This window comes from Sus scrofa, chromosome 9 (assembly GCF_054392235.1).
Source record: "Sus scrofa isolate SSC_HxYL_T2T_F1_AM1 chromosome 9, Sscrofa_HxYL_maternal_Yorkshire_Landrace_v2.0, whole genome shotgun sequence".
Lineage (NCBI taxonomy): Eukaryota > Metazoa > Chordata > Mammalia > Artiodactyla > Suidae > Sus > Sus scrofa.
In genome coordinates this window covers 126,706,665-126,720,353 of record NC_139391.1, presented here as the reverse complement: position 1 = coordinate 126,720,353, position 13,689 = coordinate 126,706,665, and the positions used below count along the sequence as shown (strand labels likewise).

Sequence of the window (13,689 nt, the reverse complement as noted above, 5' to 3'; positions counted from 1 at the left end):
GACCACTGTAGCCCAGGGGCCTGTCCGCCAGCCTCAGCCACGCCCCTCCAGCGGTGCTCACCTCGGAAGCTCAGCTCACTGTCACTGACGCCGCAGTCCTCCGCGGAGCTCTCCTTCTCCTGCTTGCTGCTTCCCCGGCTCCTCTTGACGCTCTTGTAGAACTGCCCCCAGCGGTGCCGGCCCGCGTCCTTTTTCAGCCGCTTCTCCTTGGCCCTCCTGTTCTGAAACCAAACCTGCCACACAAGCACAAGGGACCCGTTCGAGGGCGCCCACCACGAACCCAAAGCCCCCTGGGGTCCCCAAGACAAGAGCCAAAGGCGGAAGCCACAGCAGAGCTCAGGGCCAAGTGTGGGCCGTGAGCCCCAGTCCCCCTGCTGTGCCTTAGACATCTGTCTCCGGATGGACATGGGTGTATATGCACGACCGGGTCACTTTGTTGAACAGCAGAAATGAGGACAGCCTTGTCAATTCATTATACGTCAATAAAACGATTGCCTTTGGAGATCCTGCTGTGTAGCCCTGGAAACTATGGCTGGTCACTTCTGATGGAGCAGGATAATGTGAGAAAAAAGAATGGATACATGGGAGTTCCCATCATGGCGCAGTGGTTAACAAATCCGACTAGGAACCATGAGGGTGCGGGTTCGATCCCTGCCCTTGCTCAGTGGGTTAAGGATCCGGCGCTGCTGTGAGCTGTGGTGTATGTTGCAGATGCGGCTCGGATCCCGCATTGCTGTGGCTGTGGTGTAGACCAGTGGCTACAGCTCTGATTAGACCCCTAGCCTGGGAACCTCCATATGCTGCAGGAGCGGCCCTAGAAAAGGCAAAAAGACAAAAAAAAAAAAAAAAAAATTAAAAAAAAAAACTTAAAAAAAAAAGGAAAGGAAGGAACCAAAAAGAAAGCTGTCTCTGATTCCACAAACTTCCTGGCCCTGAGCCCAACTTCCCAAGGGGATCAGGGACACTGCTGACGCGCTGATGTCATCACTGCCACCCCTGAAGCCTCTCTCTCCTGGAGGGCACAGGTGCAGGGACCGGCAGGACCCCTCCATCCCTGCCCCAGCCAGGGTAGCGCGGAGCCCCGGGTCTCCTCGGGCAAAGGAGCCCTGGGGGCCAGGGGGGCTGGCACCTCACCTGCACGACCCTCATGTCCAGGCCTGTCTCCGAGGACAGCTGCTCCCTCACGTGCCGGGCGGGCTTGGGGGAGTTCTTGTAGGCATTCTTTAACGTCTCTAGCTGCTTCGCTGTGATGGTGGTCCGGGGCCGCTTAGCTCCCGCCTCTGAGTCATCTGCAGTGAAAACCAGGAACCAGTAAGAACCGGGTCCAGCCCATTTGAAGCAGCCAGGTCCCATCCCACCTTCCTCTTCTCCTCACATCATCTTTTATTATTATTATTAAAGTATAGTGGATTGACAGTTTTGTGCCCATTTCTGCTGCACCGCAAAGTGACCCCGTCATGCTTATATAACCTCATGGAATCTTGCCTCCTCTGGGCAAGAGGGGGAGAATGGGGGCCATCCAAGGGGAGTGGTCCCGATGCCCAGGTCACTGAAAAGTGAGGACAAGGTCCTCCTTCCCTCAGCTCCCTGCCTGTCCTGGTCCCCTTTATTCTCAGTCGCAGTCAGGCGCAGGGAGACTCTGGGTGTAACTGGATGGGTCCTCCTCCAGCACTTAGACGCACTCTGCTCTCTGCCCAGCACCCCCGGGCAACTGCGGATCCACCCTCTGGATTCTCTGGGTCCCCCACGTGTGTCCTTTGAAGGGGGTCTGCTCCACACCTATTCTGCTCCCTTTTTTCCATCTAAGAATACCCTCTCTTAGAAACGACAATAGCTACCGTTTATTGAGCATGTACTATGTGCGTGGTGTTGACCTAAGAGCTTTATGGGTGTACAGTCCTCATGACAATTCTCAAAGGTGTCTCTTGGAGTCAGAAGACCTGGGTTCACCATCCTCATCAGCCAGCAGCATGGGCACACTCCCTCACCTCTCTGAGGCCTCGGTGGGTGGCACATCATAGGAATTCAGTCGCTGTGCACCCAGGCTCGCGCTACCATCAATCACGCCCACAGAAGAGGGGGACGAGGCCCCATCCTCTGTCCTTCTCAGGCTATTTTCTTCCCTAGAAGAGCCACAGTCATTCTCACAGTGCGGCCACCCAAGTCTCTCCCTGGGGTCCTGGGAAAGAGGAAGGAATCCAGAGCCACCGAGGCAGATGCTAAAGAAAAACCTCCATAGTTCTTTAAGTTCTGTTGTAAGGAATCTTTCCCTTCAGCCAGTATGTGGAGAGATGACAACACGACGCCATGTGTAATATGAAATAGTGCACTTTAAAAATATCTGTATATTGGAGCTCCCATCATGGCGCAGTGGTTAACGGATTTGACTAGGAACCGTGAGGTCGAGGGTTCGATCCCTGGCCTTGCTCAGTGGGTTAAGCATCCGCTGTTGCTGTGAGCTGTGGTGTAGGTTGCAGACACAGTTTGGGTCCCTCATTGCTGTGGCTGTGGCATAGGCTGGTGGCTACAGCTCCTATTCAACCCCCAGCCTGGGAACCTCCATATGCCGTGGGTGCAGCCCTAAAAAGACAAAAAAAATTTTTAGTAAAAAAATTAAAATATCTGTATAGTCTCTATATGCAAAATTTGGAATAATGAAACCACCCTCAATTTTTTTAATTCATCAAGAATTGCTTAATTTCAAAATAGCTTGGCCTAGTGAATTAGCAATTGTTCTCCCCATGGCCAGATGGCAGTGCCACTGGGACAAACCCCCATCACCCTGGGTTGGTGGCCCCTTGGTTCCACACTGCTGGCTACGTGCACAGAACTTTCTTCTTGTGATTATGGGGACTATTATGCTGTTATTTTAACATTCACTGTTATTATAATTTAAAATCTTTTTTATATCCTATAACAATGTCATCCAAGTATTCATTAAGTAGCGGTAGCAGTGCTCGTGCTGAAAAATGTACCCAAAAATCAATAACTTTGGTACGGAAGTTAAATGTGATAAAATGCTATAAGGGAGGCCAAGCGAGACCATGATACCCTAGGCTGTTAATTTAGTAGAGAGCATCTGGGAGGGATTGGAGAGAGTGCTGAGAAAATAAAAAGTAGCATTAAGGCAGAGATACACTTCGCTGGTTATGGATTTATGTGCTCCCAGAATACACCCCCTCCCACGTTTTACATTAATTCCTATGGGAAACTTAGTCTTAAAAGACGTTAGTTTTGAATTATGCAGGGTCTCTTAGCACTGGTACCTGGCATAAAAGGCAACCTCATTATATTGAAAATGCAAATATCCAATGAGACGTCACACATGAACAAAATCATTCCCACCAAGGTACAAATAGCTGATGCTCCATCCTTTGTGGAGCGCAAGGGCGGGAACCCAAAGCCTGAATAACAGCTTAGACGAGCAAGGAGGACGTAAACATGAAAAGAGAAAGTCACATGTCCCCCAGCAGATCAAGGTCCCCTGCTGCACTAAGGGTCACCTACATTCCACAGCGGGAGAGAGGCCCCTGCCTTGCAGGTGGCTGGGGGCAGGAAGAACACACCAGAAACACTCTGTAACCCTCAGCTGCTGGAAAACCTACAGCAGATCTCACCTCCCTGTTTGCATTTCTCCTCCACGCTGGTCTTGCCCTCACGTCGCGTCCCATTCCACAGCCTGTCTAAACTTCAGGAGACAGGCCTCTGTGGTATGTCCTCGTCTCCCCCACATCGAGCTAAGAAGCCAAGGCTCAACCAGGTATACAACTTGCCGGGGGACATCCCGAGTTCGTCTATGACCAAGCAGAGATGCCCACCAGACTCTGAGGCCAAATCCAGTGTCTTTTCACTGTTCTACAGAGATCTGCTGTGGGGCAAACCGTCCACTGGGTCATTCTTTTTTTTGGCCACCCTGTGGCATATGGAGTTCCTAAGCCAGGGATCAGACCCAAGCCATAGCTGCGAACTAAGCTGCTGCTGCAGCATCACGGGATCCTTAACCCACTGTGTTGGGCCGGGGATCGAACTTGAGTTCCAGCGCTCCCAAGATGCTGCTGATCCCCCTGGATCCTTCTTGCTGGTGGTCTCCCCTTTCTCTTGAACCATCCACAGCAGCAGAGGACGCCAGGCTGCAGGCGCTCAGGGTCTAAACGGAGCATCCGACAGCAAGAAGCCTACACCCTTCGTGTCTCTGGTGAAGGGCAGCAAAGGTTCAAAGGCAGCTGGAGCACTCTGGGTCCATGTGCAATGATGGTGTATCCCTGACAAGATGCCCTGATCTTCTGTGACATCATAACTGACTCCAAAGCAACAGCACCGAGTGAGTTTTAAGGGACCCGAGCAGATTCATGCACTAAGGCAAAGAGCTGGGAATAGACTTGCAGAGGCCCCAGAGTGAGGAGGAGAGACAGAAGGGCTGTCCAGCAAGAAGGCCAGAGTTACAGGGCAGAAAGGAAGGCCCTGCAGTGTCATTCCTTCCACCTCCATCAAAGCCCAGCTTGGCTCCAACGGCCTCACAAAACAGTCTCCTCACCACCACAAACCCTTTATTTTATTTTATTTTATTTTTTGTCTTTTTTTTTTCCCCCTCCCTTTTCTAGGGCCGCTTCCCGCAGCATATGGAGGTTCCCAGGCTAGGGGTCTAATCGGAGCTGTAGCCACTGGCCTACGCCAGAGCCACAGCAACGCAGGATCCGAGCCGCATCTGCAACATACACCACAGCTCACGGCAACGCCAGATCCTTAACGCACTGAGCAAGGCCAGGGATCAAACCCACAACCTCACGGTTCCAAGTCGGATTTGTTTCTGCTGCATCACGATGGACACTCCCAAACCCTTTATTTTAACTGCACTTATTAAGGGAAAAGCTGATTTCTCCTTGTATCGATCACACCTATACAATGTTTACATGGGGACCCGGGAAAGATCTGGAAGGAGATACATGAAATTGCTGCCGGTTTTTTTTTTTTTTTTTTCATCAGGCCCAGAGCTGTCAACAAGAGCTTTCTCCGGTAACACCCTGAGTTGATAAAAATTCTAATCTAAGGCAAACGACCTTGATGTGTCATGAGCTTGTGCATCTGAGAGTCCCAGGTTGAGTTTGGCCAAATGGCACATGTGGAGCTGAGGTTGGGGGCACAGCCATAAGTCAGGAGCCTGAGGTGGGGCTGCAGGAGGCGGGGAGGAAGGCTAGGCCTTTCTGAGGCGAGCTCTGGAGAATGCAGAGTGGGGGTTGGGATGGGGCTGAGCCCTTTCCAGGCCCTAGAAAGGCTAGTGAAAGATCCAGGGCTGGGCAAGAACATGGCCTTGGAAGGCAGAAGCAGCTGTGGCCCAGGCTGCCCCTATGAAGGGAGGCCTTCCAGGGGTGGCCGCTACCTCCTGGGGCCTGGCATCAGCTTCAGCCTGTCTGTGAGCTTCCGCACAGACCACTGCCATGGCCTTGAGGCAACCGGGGAAGGTGGTGGGGTGGGTGGGAACAGGTGGCTAAGATGATTGAGTCTCCTTGAATGTGGGACCTGGCTGAGCATCTGCTCCCCTGGGAAGGGCTTTGGGAGACACAGGAGGCGTCCCCCCAAGTCCTTGCCCTGGAGAAGCCTGTAGGCTGAGAGGGGAGACAGAACACAATTAACTGAAATATGCGCTGACCTGTTCCAAGGGTGTCTTGGGCCAATGTGGGGGCTCTTGCTGACTGAAGCCTATGAGCTGTGGGGGTGCTAAGGTACATGTGCACCCCCATATGTAAACTAAGGAGCAGCCCCAGTGTCCACTATAGATGGAGCATCCTCCCCGCCCCGCCCCAGAGAACGAGCCTCCAAGATGCTGAGCACAAGGTCCCTGGCTGCTCCTGAGCCAACACACTGGCACGGGAGACAGGCCCGCTCTCTGCAGCTGTAACCTGACTGATGGAAGCTTCAGTGGAGCTGCAAGTGCTAAGACTGAGAGGGCGGCAGTCTAAGATCCTCTGGGAAGAGGTGGGGTGTGAGCCGGGCTCTGAGGGGCGAGCAGCCCGGACCTGGGGCAGGGCCGCACCGGGGTCGGGGAGGGTCTGTGCCATGGGCTGGGGCGGGCTGATTACCGTTCTGCTTGGCCGTCTCGTAGTCCTCCTTGCACACCAGCCGCCCGTCCTCCATGAGGTAGAACTCGTCCCCCGTGGCCAGCTGCCGGTTGCAGATGATGCAGGCGAAGCAGGGCAGGTGGTAGACGAAGTCCTGTGCCTTGCGGACCACCTGGGTCGGAGGGATGCCCTGCTGGCAGGCTGTGCATTTTGTGCCGAAGCGCCTGTCAGGGCAGCGAGGAAGGATGAGAGCATCGGGAGGGGGGATCGGGCTCCCCCCCGCCCCGCCACCTGCCTTCATTGGCCCCTCCGCCACCCTATCACCCTGAGGTTCTGCGGGCCTCCACCCCTGGGCCACCCAGAGCTTACATCTGGTCCCCTCGGCCTCCAACCAGCCTCACGGCTTTGTGCCCTGGGGTCCGAATTGCCCCATGCCCACCCCTTCACTTCCCGGGGCTGGAGGAGTTTCCCAGGCCCACAGAGCGGGCTTCTTCACCTTTAAGGGGAGGCCCAGAGGACCAGCCCCCCCGGGGCACCTGCGCATGCCCATGGCTGGTATGCACAAGGCCCTGGGCAAAAAACTGCTTCATGTGCTCCCCACAGGAGGAGCCTGTGCGGCCGGGACGCTGCACACACAGGGTCCACACGGGAGCTCTGGAATCAGTGCACTTTGGCAGCTGAGCAGGGGTAACCTGCCGGTTGCCCCCTCATGCCTCTCCCCTCCATCCTGCACACAGCAAAGCCCCCTGGGCCCGCCTCCATCCCCGTCCCCGCACAGCCCCTGAGATGGGGGCCTGGGAACCTGCAGTTTCCTGCCCCCACCACCATTTGGGGCAGGGCGTCTGCAGACTTCGGGAGGCAAAATGCTGCCTCGGGTCTCTCCCCGTCTACACCTTTCTGGAGGGGCACTGAGGCATCGGGAAGGGGCCCACCGCCACCCTGGCCCAGGGAGACTCATTGAAAATAGAGTGCGGTTGGGTTATCCCATTCCGGCCATTCACACAGAGCCACGCCAGTGGTCGCAGAAGCTAGAGGGGAACTGGAGGCCAGTGTGTACAGGGCGAGGAAGGGGGTGCTCCTGCAGGTGAGCCTTCTCTGCTTCAGGATGGAGGCGGGAGGGCTTGGGGAGGAAGGGGCAGAGTTTAAAACAGCAATCAACCTAATTATTCATGACATTTCACACAGCAGAACTTTATCTTCTTCAGAATGAAAGACTTCGCCTAATGGATCTGGGGAAGGTTTGATTTTAATGGTCCTTTTAACTAATGCTTATAGGCAGCCTGATTTCCCCTGAAAGGACAGTACATATTTCATCCACATTAATACCAAATAAATTAATTATGGTCATGGCTATCATGATGAATCCCAGATTAATGCAGAATGATGGGTCTCTTGTGCAGTAATGATACCTCCTGGGGGGCTGCAGGGCCCTGGAGCTGCAGCTTCAGCCCACCTCCCAGAGATGTGGTATCACCAAGAGAAATGGGGGGGGGTCTCTATGTCTAGATGGAAAACCCCAAAAGAGCCAAGAGGGTGGCCCCTGGGGACCACTCTGCTGAGACGAGATCTGAGGAGGGTGTCCGAGTGTGAGGGGCTGAGGCATCTGGCTTGGAAGGACTCCAGACTTCTGAACTCCTGGAATCTCTCTCGGTTTGTGGCAGGGAGGGTGGTGTGCCTGGGAGCAGGCCTCTTTAGAGCAGGGGTTCTCAGCCCTGGGCTCAGAATGGGCTCTAGAGACCACCCCAAGATTGTTCAAAATTGTGCATGGGGGGTGGCTAGGCTTTCATCAGATTTCAAGTCCAGGATCCAGAATAGAAGCGGGAATGTTGAATAAATAAATCAGTGAATAATCAACCATGCTTTTAGAGGATGTGCGCCAAGATGGAGAAATCTGGGGATAAAGAACCAAGTCTGCTGTCAATTCTAGATGGTTCTGTCCCTCCCCGAGTACAGGTGAGACCAACAGCTGCTGTCTCGCCAGAGTGCTTGTATCAGAGAGGAAGGCAGGCACTCAGCTCTACTGCGTGTGTGTGTGTGTGTGTGTGTGTGTGTGTGTGACAGAGAATGAGAGCCTGCATGTGTGTTACTAGACTGTGTTTTCACATTGCCTGTGGTTTTTCTATTCAATGCAGGCCAATTCACAAAGCAGGTGTTCAAAACAAAACAATGCCTTCATCCTCCTCCCTGCAAACCCACCCAGATAAATCACCAAAACCCCAGGGTGTGCAAAGCCTTGGCTGCAGAGGCTGGAAAAGAAGCAGCTCCAGGGAAAAACTCAAATTGTCCAAAAAGCAAGTCCTATCTTGTGGCCGAATCAAGCAGGGTGGAGACTGGAGGGGGAGGGGGGCTGGGCGGAGGAGAGCGAAGCCCTCCCAGCCACCCCCTAAAAAGCAGGCAGTGGCTTTCAGTAACCAGAAACCCAGTTGACACCAGAGCCCCAGAGACATGAAAGATAACGGGGGTATAAATTTAATCTACATACCGACAGTGATTCATGCAGGAGGGTGGCAAGTGCACAAGAAAAATGAAAAATAAATGGACTTTCCCACCAGCGTTTTTTAGCAATTGAAGCAATTTTCCTGATTGTGGGATTTATACCGATGGTAAGTGGAACTTGCTCCTTATTACCTTTCTCCCCTGGAGCACAGCCAACGGGACCCTCACAGAGGGGATGGCGTGCACCCCTGGGGCCCACAGGGCTCCTGCAGCCCCGAGGGTCACCCCCTCCCCGCTTCTGGTCAGAGCCAGCAGACCCAGAATAGGGTGCTGTGCTCTTGGGGTGCAAATGCAATGAAGTCAGTGTCCCGGGTTTCCAGATCTTAGAGCAGCCGGAATCACAGGTGAGATAGCCACGGCCTGCGAGGCTACTTGCCTTGTTCTGTGATAGGCAATAATGAGAAGGCCAAGGTTAAAAGTTCCTGGTCCAAAAAAAAAAAAAAAGAGTCTGTGGTCCAAAATGAGGCAAAACTGTGAACTTGGCTGCTACACAGAGATCCAAGAGTCTAACCAAACTGACCAAACTGGAAGGCTGCTGGGGGTGGGGGCAGAGCAGGGTATTGGTGAAAGAAGAGGCTTCCAAGGAATTTTCTAGTTGGTACCCACCTCATCCTATCACTGAGCCCCTAAAGTGTCCAGGACCCTGTCCATTCGGGTGCCAAATGCCCTGGCCTCACTTGCCAGAAGGACAAGCTCTCTGGTCAGTCCTCCCTGGCCAGGCCTCTGGGGACAGTTGGTCTCCCCAGGGAAAGCAGCTGGCACTGATCAAAATGACACACGAAATGCCAGGAAGGACTTGCCAATGGCTCACGTCACTTTCCTCCTCGACCACTGCCCCTGGCAATTAATTCTCTTACCCTTGCCCATCACGCAGCGGGCAAGCAACAAAACCCACCAAACAGTGGGTGCCTACAGGCCTGAAGGAACGAATGCACAGACTGCACCATCCAGCATCTGCCTGAAGCAGTCAGGAAAGGGTTAGCGCTCAACATGGTCATGGAAGCTCCAATCAAAAGCTTTTCTAACATAGAACTACCATATGACCCAGCAGTCCCACTCTTGGGCATATATCCGGACAAAACTTTCCTTAAAAAAGACACCTGCACCCACATGTTCATTGCAGCACTATTCGCAATAGCCAAGACATGGAAACAACCCAAATGTCCATCGACAGACAATTGGATTAGGAAGATGTGGCATGTATACACAATGGAATACTACTCAGCCATAAAAAAGAACATGATGCCATTTGCAGCAACGTGGATGGAACTAGAGACTCTCATACTGAGTGAACTAAGTCAGAAAGAGAAAGACAAATACCATATGATATCACTTATACCTGGAATCTAATATACAGCACAAATGAACGTTTCCACCAAAAAGAAAATCATAGACTTGGAGAATAGACTTGTGGCTGCCCAGGGGGAGAGGGAGGGAGTGGGAGGGATCGGGAGCTTGGGGTTACCGGATGCAAACTTTTGCTCTTGGAATGGATTTACAATGAGATCCTGCTTTGAGACCTATGTCTAGATACTTACATTGCAACACGACAATGGAAGGAAAAAGTATGTATGTGTAACTTGGTCCCCATGCTGTACAGTGGGAAAAAAATAAATAAATAAAAAAGCTTTTCTAAGGGAACTGAATCCCCTGCTGAAATGAGGTTTCATTTCATTACTAAAGAAACTTTCTACTCTACTTTGCTCTCCTCGTCAACTCATCCCGCGTGTCTCCCGAGTGCCCAGCCTGAAAGGCGGGGATCGTGGTCTCTTCTGACAAATGAGAAACGGAGGCTCGGGTGGGTGAGGTGCTGGCCGCAGCTCACACAGGTAACTGCGTGAACAGGCGAGGATTTGAACTCGGCGCTTCTGACAGCGCAACAGGCACAGGCGGGCATCCAAGGTGGCAAATGTCACTGAGAAGCCAGCTGTGGACAGGAACTGGGATGGAGGAACCCTGTCCCCTTCAGGGATCCCCAGCTGCTCTGAGCCACTGAGTGTGCAGCTCCCATCCCTGCGCTGTAGGGGCTGCCCCGGGAACCGTCCCCCTCAAGCTGTCACCCCAACACATGATGGTCCCTCTCACCATCTACCTGCACCTACAGGTCAGGCATGAGGGACCAGACCTGCTGGCTGGGGACATGCACCAGATGTCCCAGGGGCTGCCCCCGACCCTGGGAAGGGGACCAGGCCTGTGTCCTCGGTCTCACCCTCTGCTCCCGTGCTCAGCCCGCATCCCCTCTGCCCGTTTATCTGCCCGCCCACCCCTGCTGCTCTTAATGGGCCTAGCTGGCCCACTCTCCACTGCCGGGTGTCTGGATCCCGCAAAAAGGGCAACAGGCAGGCCTGGCAGGCATCACACCTTCTAGAAACAGGTGCATATAAATCCTATACTGCAGATGTTCCAGCATATTCCTAATTTTAAGTTCTGTCCTACAATCAGGCCAGGCACCATATTCTAGTCACCATCATGACGAAACAGCAGCTCCCATTTACCAAGCACCTGCTGTGTGCCCTGCGCTAGGTAACCTCACCTAACCTGCACCACCAGCCCCTCAGGCCGCACCTGCTACCTCCCTGCAGCAGTCACTGCCACCCACTGCCCCAGGCAGGTTTTGCTCTTGTTACTCTCACTGTCCCTGCTGCCATAATTCTCAGTGACATTGATGTCCCCTCAGCAGTCCCTCCAGCCCCCGCGCTCTCAATCCTTTGACCTCTTCTCCTGAAGGTCATGGCCTCCATCCTTCCTCAGCCACTCGCTCCCACGGTCCACCCCAGACCTTGCTACCAGGAACTGCAGCGCCTCCGGAAATAACTTTCATCTATCACCCGACCGGCCCCTACTCCCCCCATCCTCCCAGCTCAGCCCACAGCACCCTGACCCCCAGGACCCTACAGCCCACCAAGGGGCTGATCAGTGTTGAGGGAAACACACCACCTCGCTGGCTGGGCTCCCTTTAATTTTGGGGTCTGGACCTCAGGAGGGCCTGGGAAAGCACTGCCCTTCCCGGGGCCACGACCCCTCCCGTAACGTCTCACGCTTAAGCCCCCCACCCTCAGCTGGTGGCCTGGCTTCCTACTTCCAAGAGGAAAGAGGAGCGCTCAGCAAAAGCCTGCCAGGCAGTCCCACCATCCCGTCCAGCCACCCACCTGCCCATGACGCTCCACTTCCTACGGCTGAACCATCCGTGCTCCTGATCAAGGCCGACCACCCAGCTGGGCACAGAGTCCACCCCTTCCTGCCTAATAAGATCATTCTTCCGTGGAGCTGCCGTTGTGGCTCAGCGGCTAACGAATCCGACTATGAACCATGACGTTGCGGGTTCAATTCCCGGCCTTGCTCAGTGGGTTAAGGATCTGGCATTGCTGTGAGCTGTGGTGTAGGTCACAGACGCGGCTCAGATCCAGCATTGCTGTGGCTGTGGCGTAGGCCAGCGGCTACAGCTCTGATTCGACCCCTAGCCTGGGAACCTCCATATGCTGTGGGAGCAGCCCAAGAAATGGCAAAAAGACCAAAAAAAAAAAAAAAAAAAAAAAAAAAGATCATTCTTCCAACAACTGCCCCTCTGGCTTCCCACATCACTCATTTCCCCTCTGCCCACATCCCACCCAGCAGCTTGCAGCACGCTATTATTTCTCCTCCTTAAACAACAACGACGATGACAGCTTCTTAACCCCATACCTCCTTCCATCACCACCCTTTGCTCGACTCCCTTCAAGCAAAACTCCTCCAAAGAGGCGTCTATATGCACTATTGCTAATGCCCCTTCCCTCACTCTTCTCTAATATCCGCATGGTACATGTCATGTCCCAATTGACTGCGACGTGGCTACCCAGATATTCGGTCAAACACGTTTCTGGGTGCATGGGAGTGGTTCTGGATAGAGTAACATCTGAACCAGTAGACAGTAACGCAGATCGCTCCCCACCCCCGCCTCCATGTGATGGGCCTCATCCAATCAGGTGAAGGCTGAAGAGACCAAAAAAGCTGAGCCTCCCAAGAGTGAGAGGGAAGTCCTCCTGCCTGACCGCCTGGAGCTGGGACATCCCTCTTCTCCTGCTTTTGGACTTGAACTGAAACAATGGCTCTTCCTGGGTCTCAAGCCTGCCAGCTTTTGGACTGGAACTTGCACCATCCGTGGTCCTGGTTCTCCACCCTGTTGACTATAGACCTTAGTCTTACTGGCTACTCAGTTTCCAGTATCATATCCGCTCATCCTTAAATTAAATCTCTTTACACACACACACACACACACACACACACACTATTGGTTATTTTTCCGTGGAGGACCTTCCCTAATACACACTTCAATCGGGGTGTCACCCACCAATCAACCCCAACTGCACTGGACCAGGTCATTGTTGACCCTGGCGCTGCTGAGTCCAGTGGTCCGGTCTCATCTTCCCTGACCATCCACCACCTCGGCCATCCCTTCTCCCTAGAATGCTGCGCTCACACGGCCTCAGGGCTCAGCTCTCCTGGTTCTGCTCCTTCCTCTGGTGGCTACTCCTCCGCCTCCCACACCTCTTCTCTGTGTCCCCCCCCAAAACTGGGATTCCACTGCCTCTCCAGCCCAGACCTCCCCTTAACTCCAGAGGCGTTCCCCCCACAGCCTGCTCAGCATCTCGACCTGGATGCCCAAGACCAAACTCCCGATCTTCCTCCAGCATCTGCTCCTCGGGTGACGGTCCCCATCTCCGAGAAGGGTGACTTCATTCTTCCGCTGCTCGGGTCGACAGCCTTGGACACCCCGTCCGATCCATCGGCACAACCCATTGGCTCTACCCAAAATTATATCAAGAACTGGACCCCTCCTCACCATCTCCCCATCACACCCCACTTCAGGCCACCATCTCCCCTTGCCCACAGCTGCCCCCCAATGGGTATCCTGGCTTTACCCCTTGCCCCACAGCCCTTCCTCTGCACAGGAGCCAAGGCAATCCTGGCTCAGACCATCTCACTTCCCTGCTTGCAACCTTCGAGCAGCCGCCTTCACACGCCGAGGAAAAGCCAAAGTCCCCTCACTGGCGTCCAAGGCCCTACGCCATCCAGTCTTGTTACCCTCTAGCCTCAATCCTACCACTCGGCCTGATGGCTCACCCCAGGCACTGACTCCTCAGGCCCCGTGCTGCTTCCT

At 53.9% G+C, this 13,689-nt stretch overlaps 1 protein-coding gene across 3 annotated transcripts in view; it reads right to left on the bottom strand.

Moving 5' to 3' along the window:
* Positions 1-13,689, bottom strand: part of LHX4 (LIM homeobox 4) — a 45,658-nt gene that overhangs the window by 3,035 nt on the left and 28,934 nt on the right. For all 3 annotated transcript variants that reach the window (XM_084977826.1, XM_021063752.2, XM_084977827.1), the window contains 3 exons: positions 6,078-6,280; positions 1,135-1,289; positions 62-233 (listed from right to left, as the gene is read on the bottom strand). In XM_084977826.1, coding sequence (XP_084833952.1) covers positions 62-233; positions 1,135-1,289; positions 6,078-6,280 — 530 coding nt within the window. The remainder of the gene's footprint in view (positions 1-61; positions 234-1,134; positions 1,290-6,077; positions 6,281-13,689) is intronic.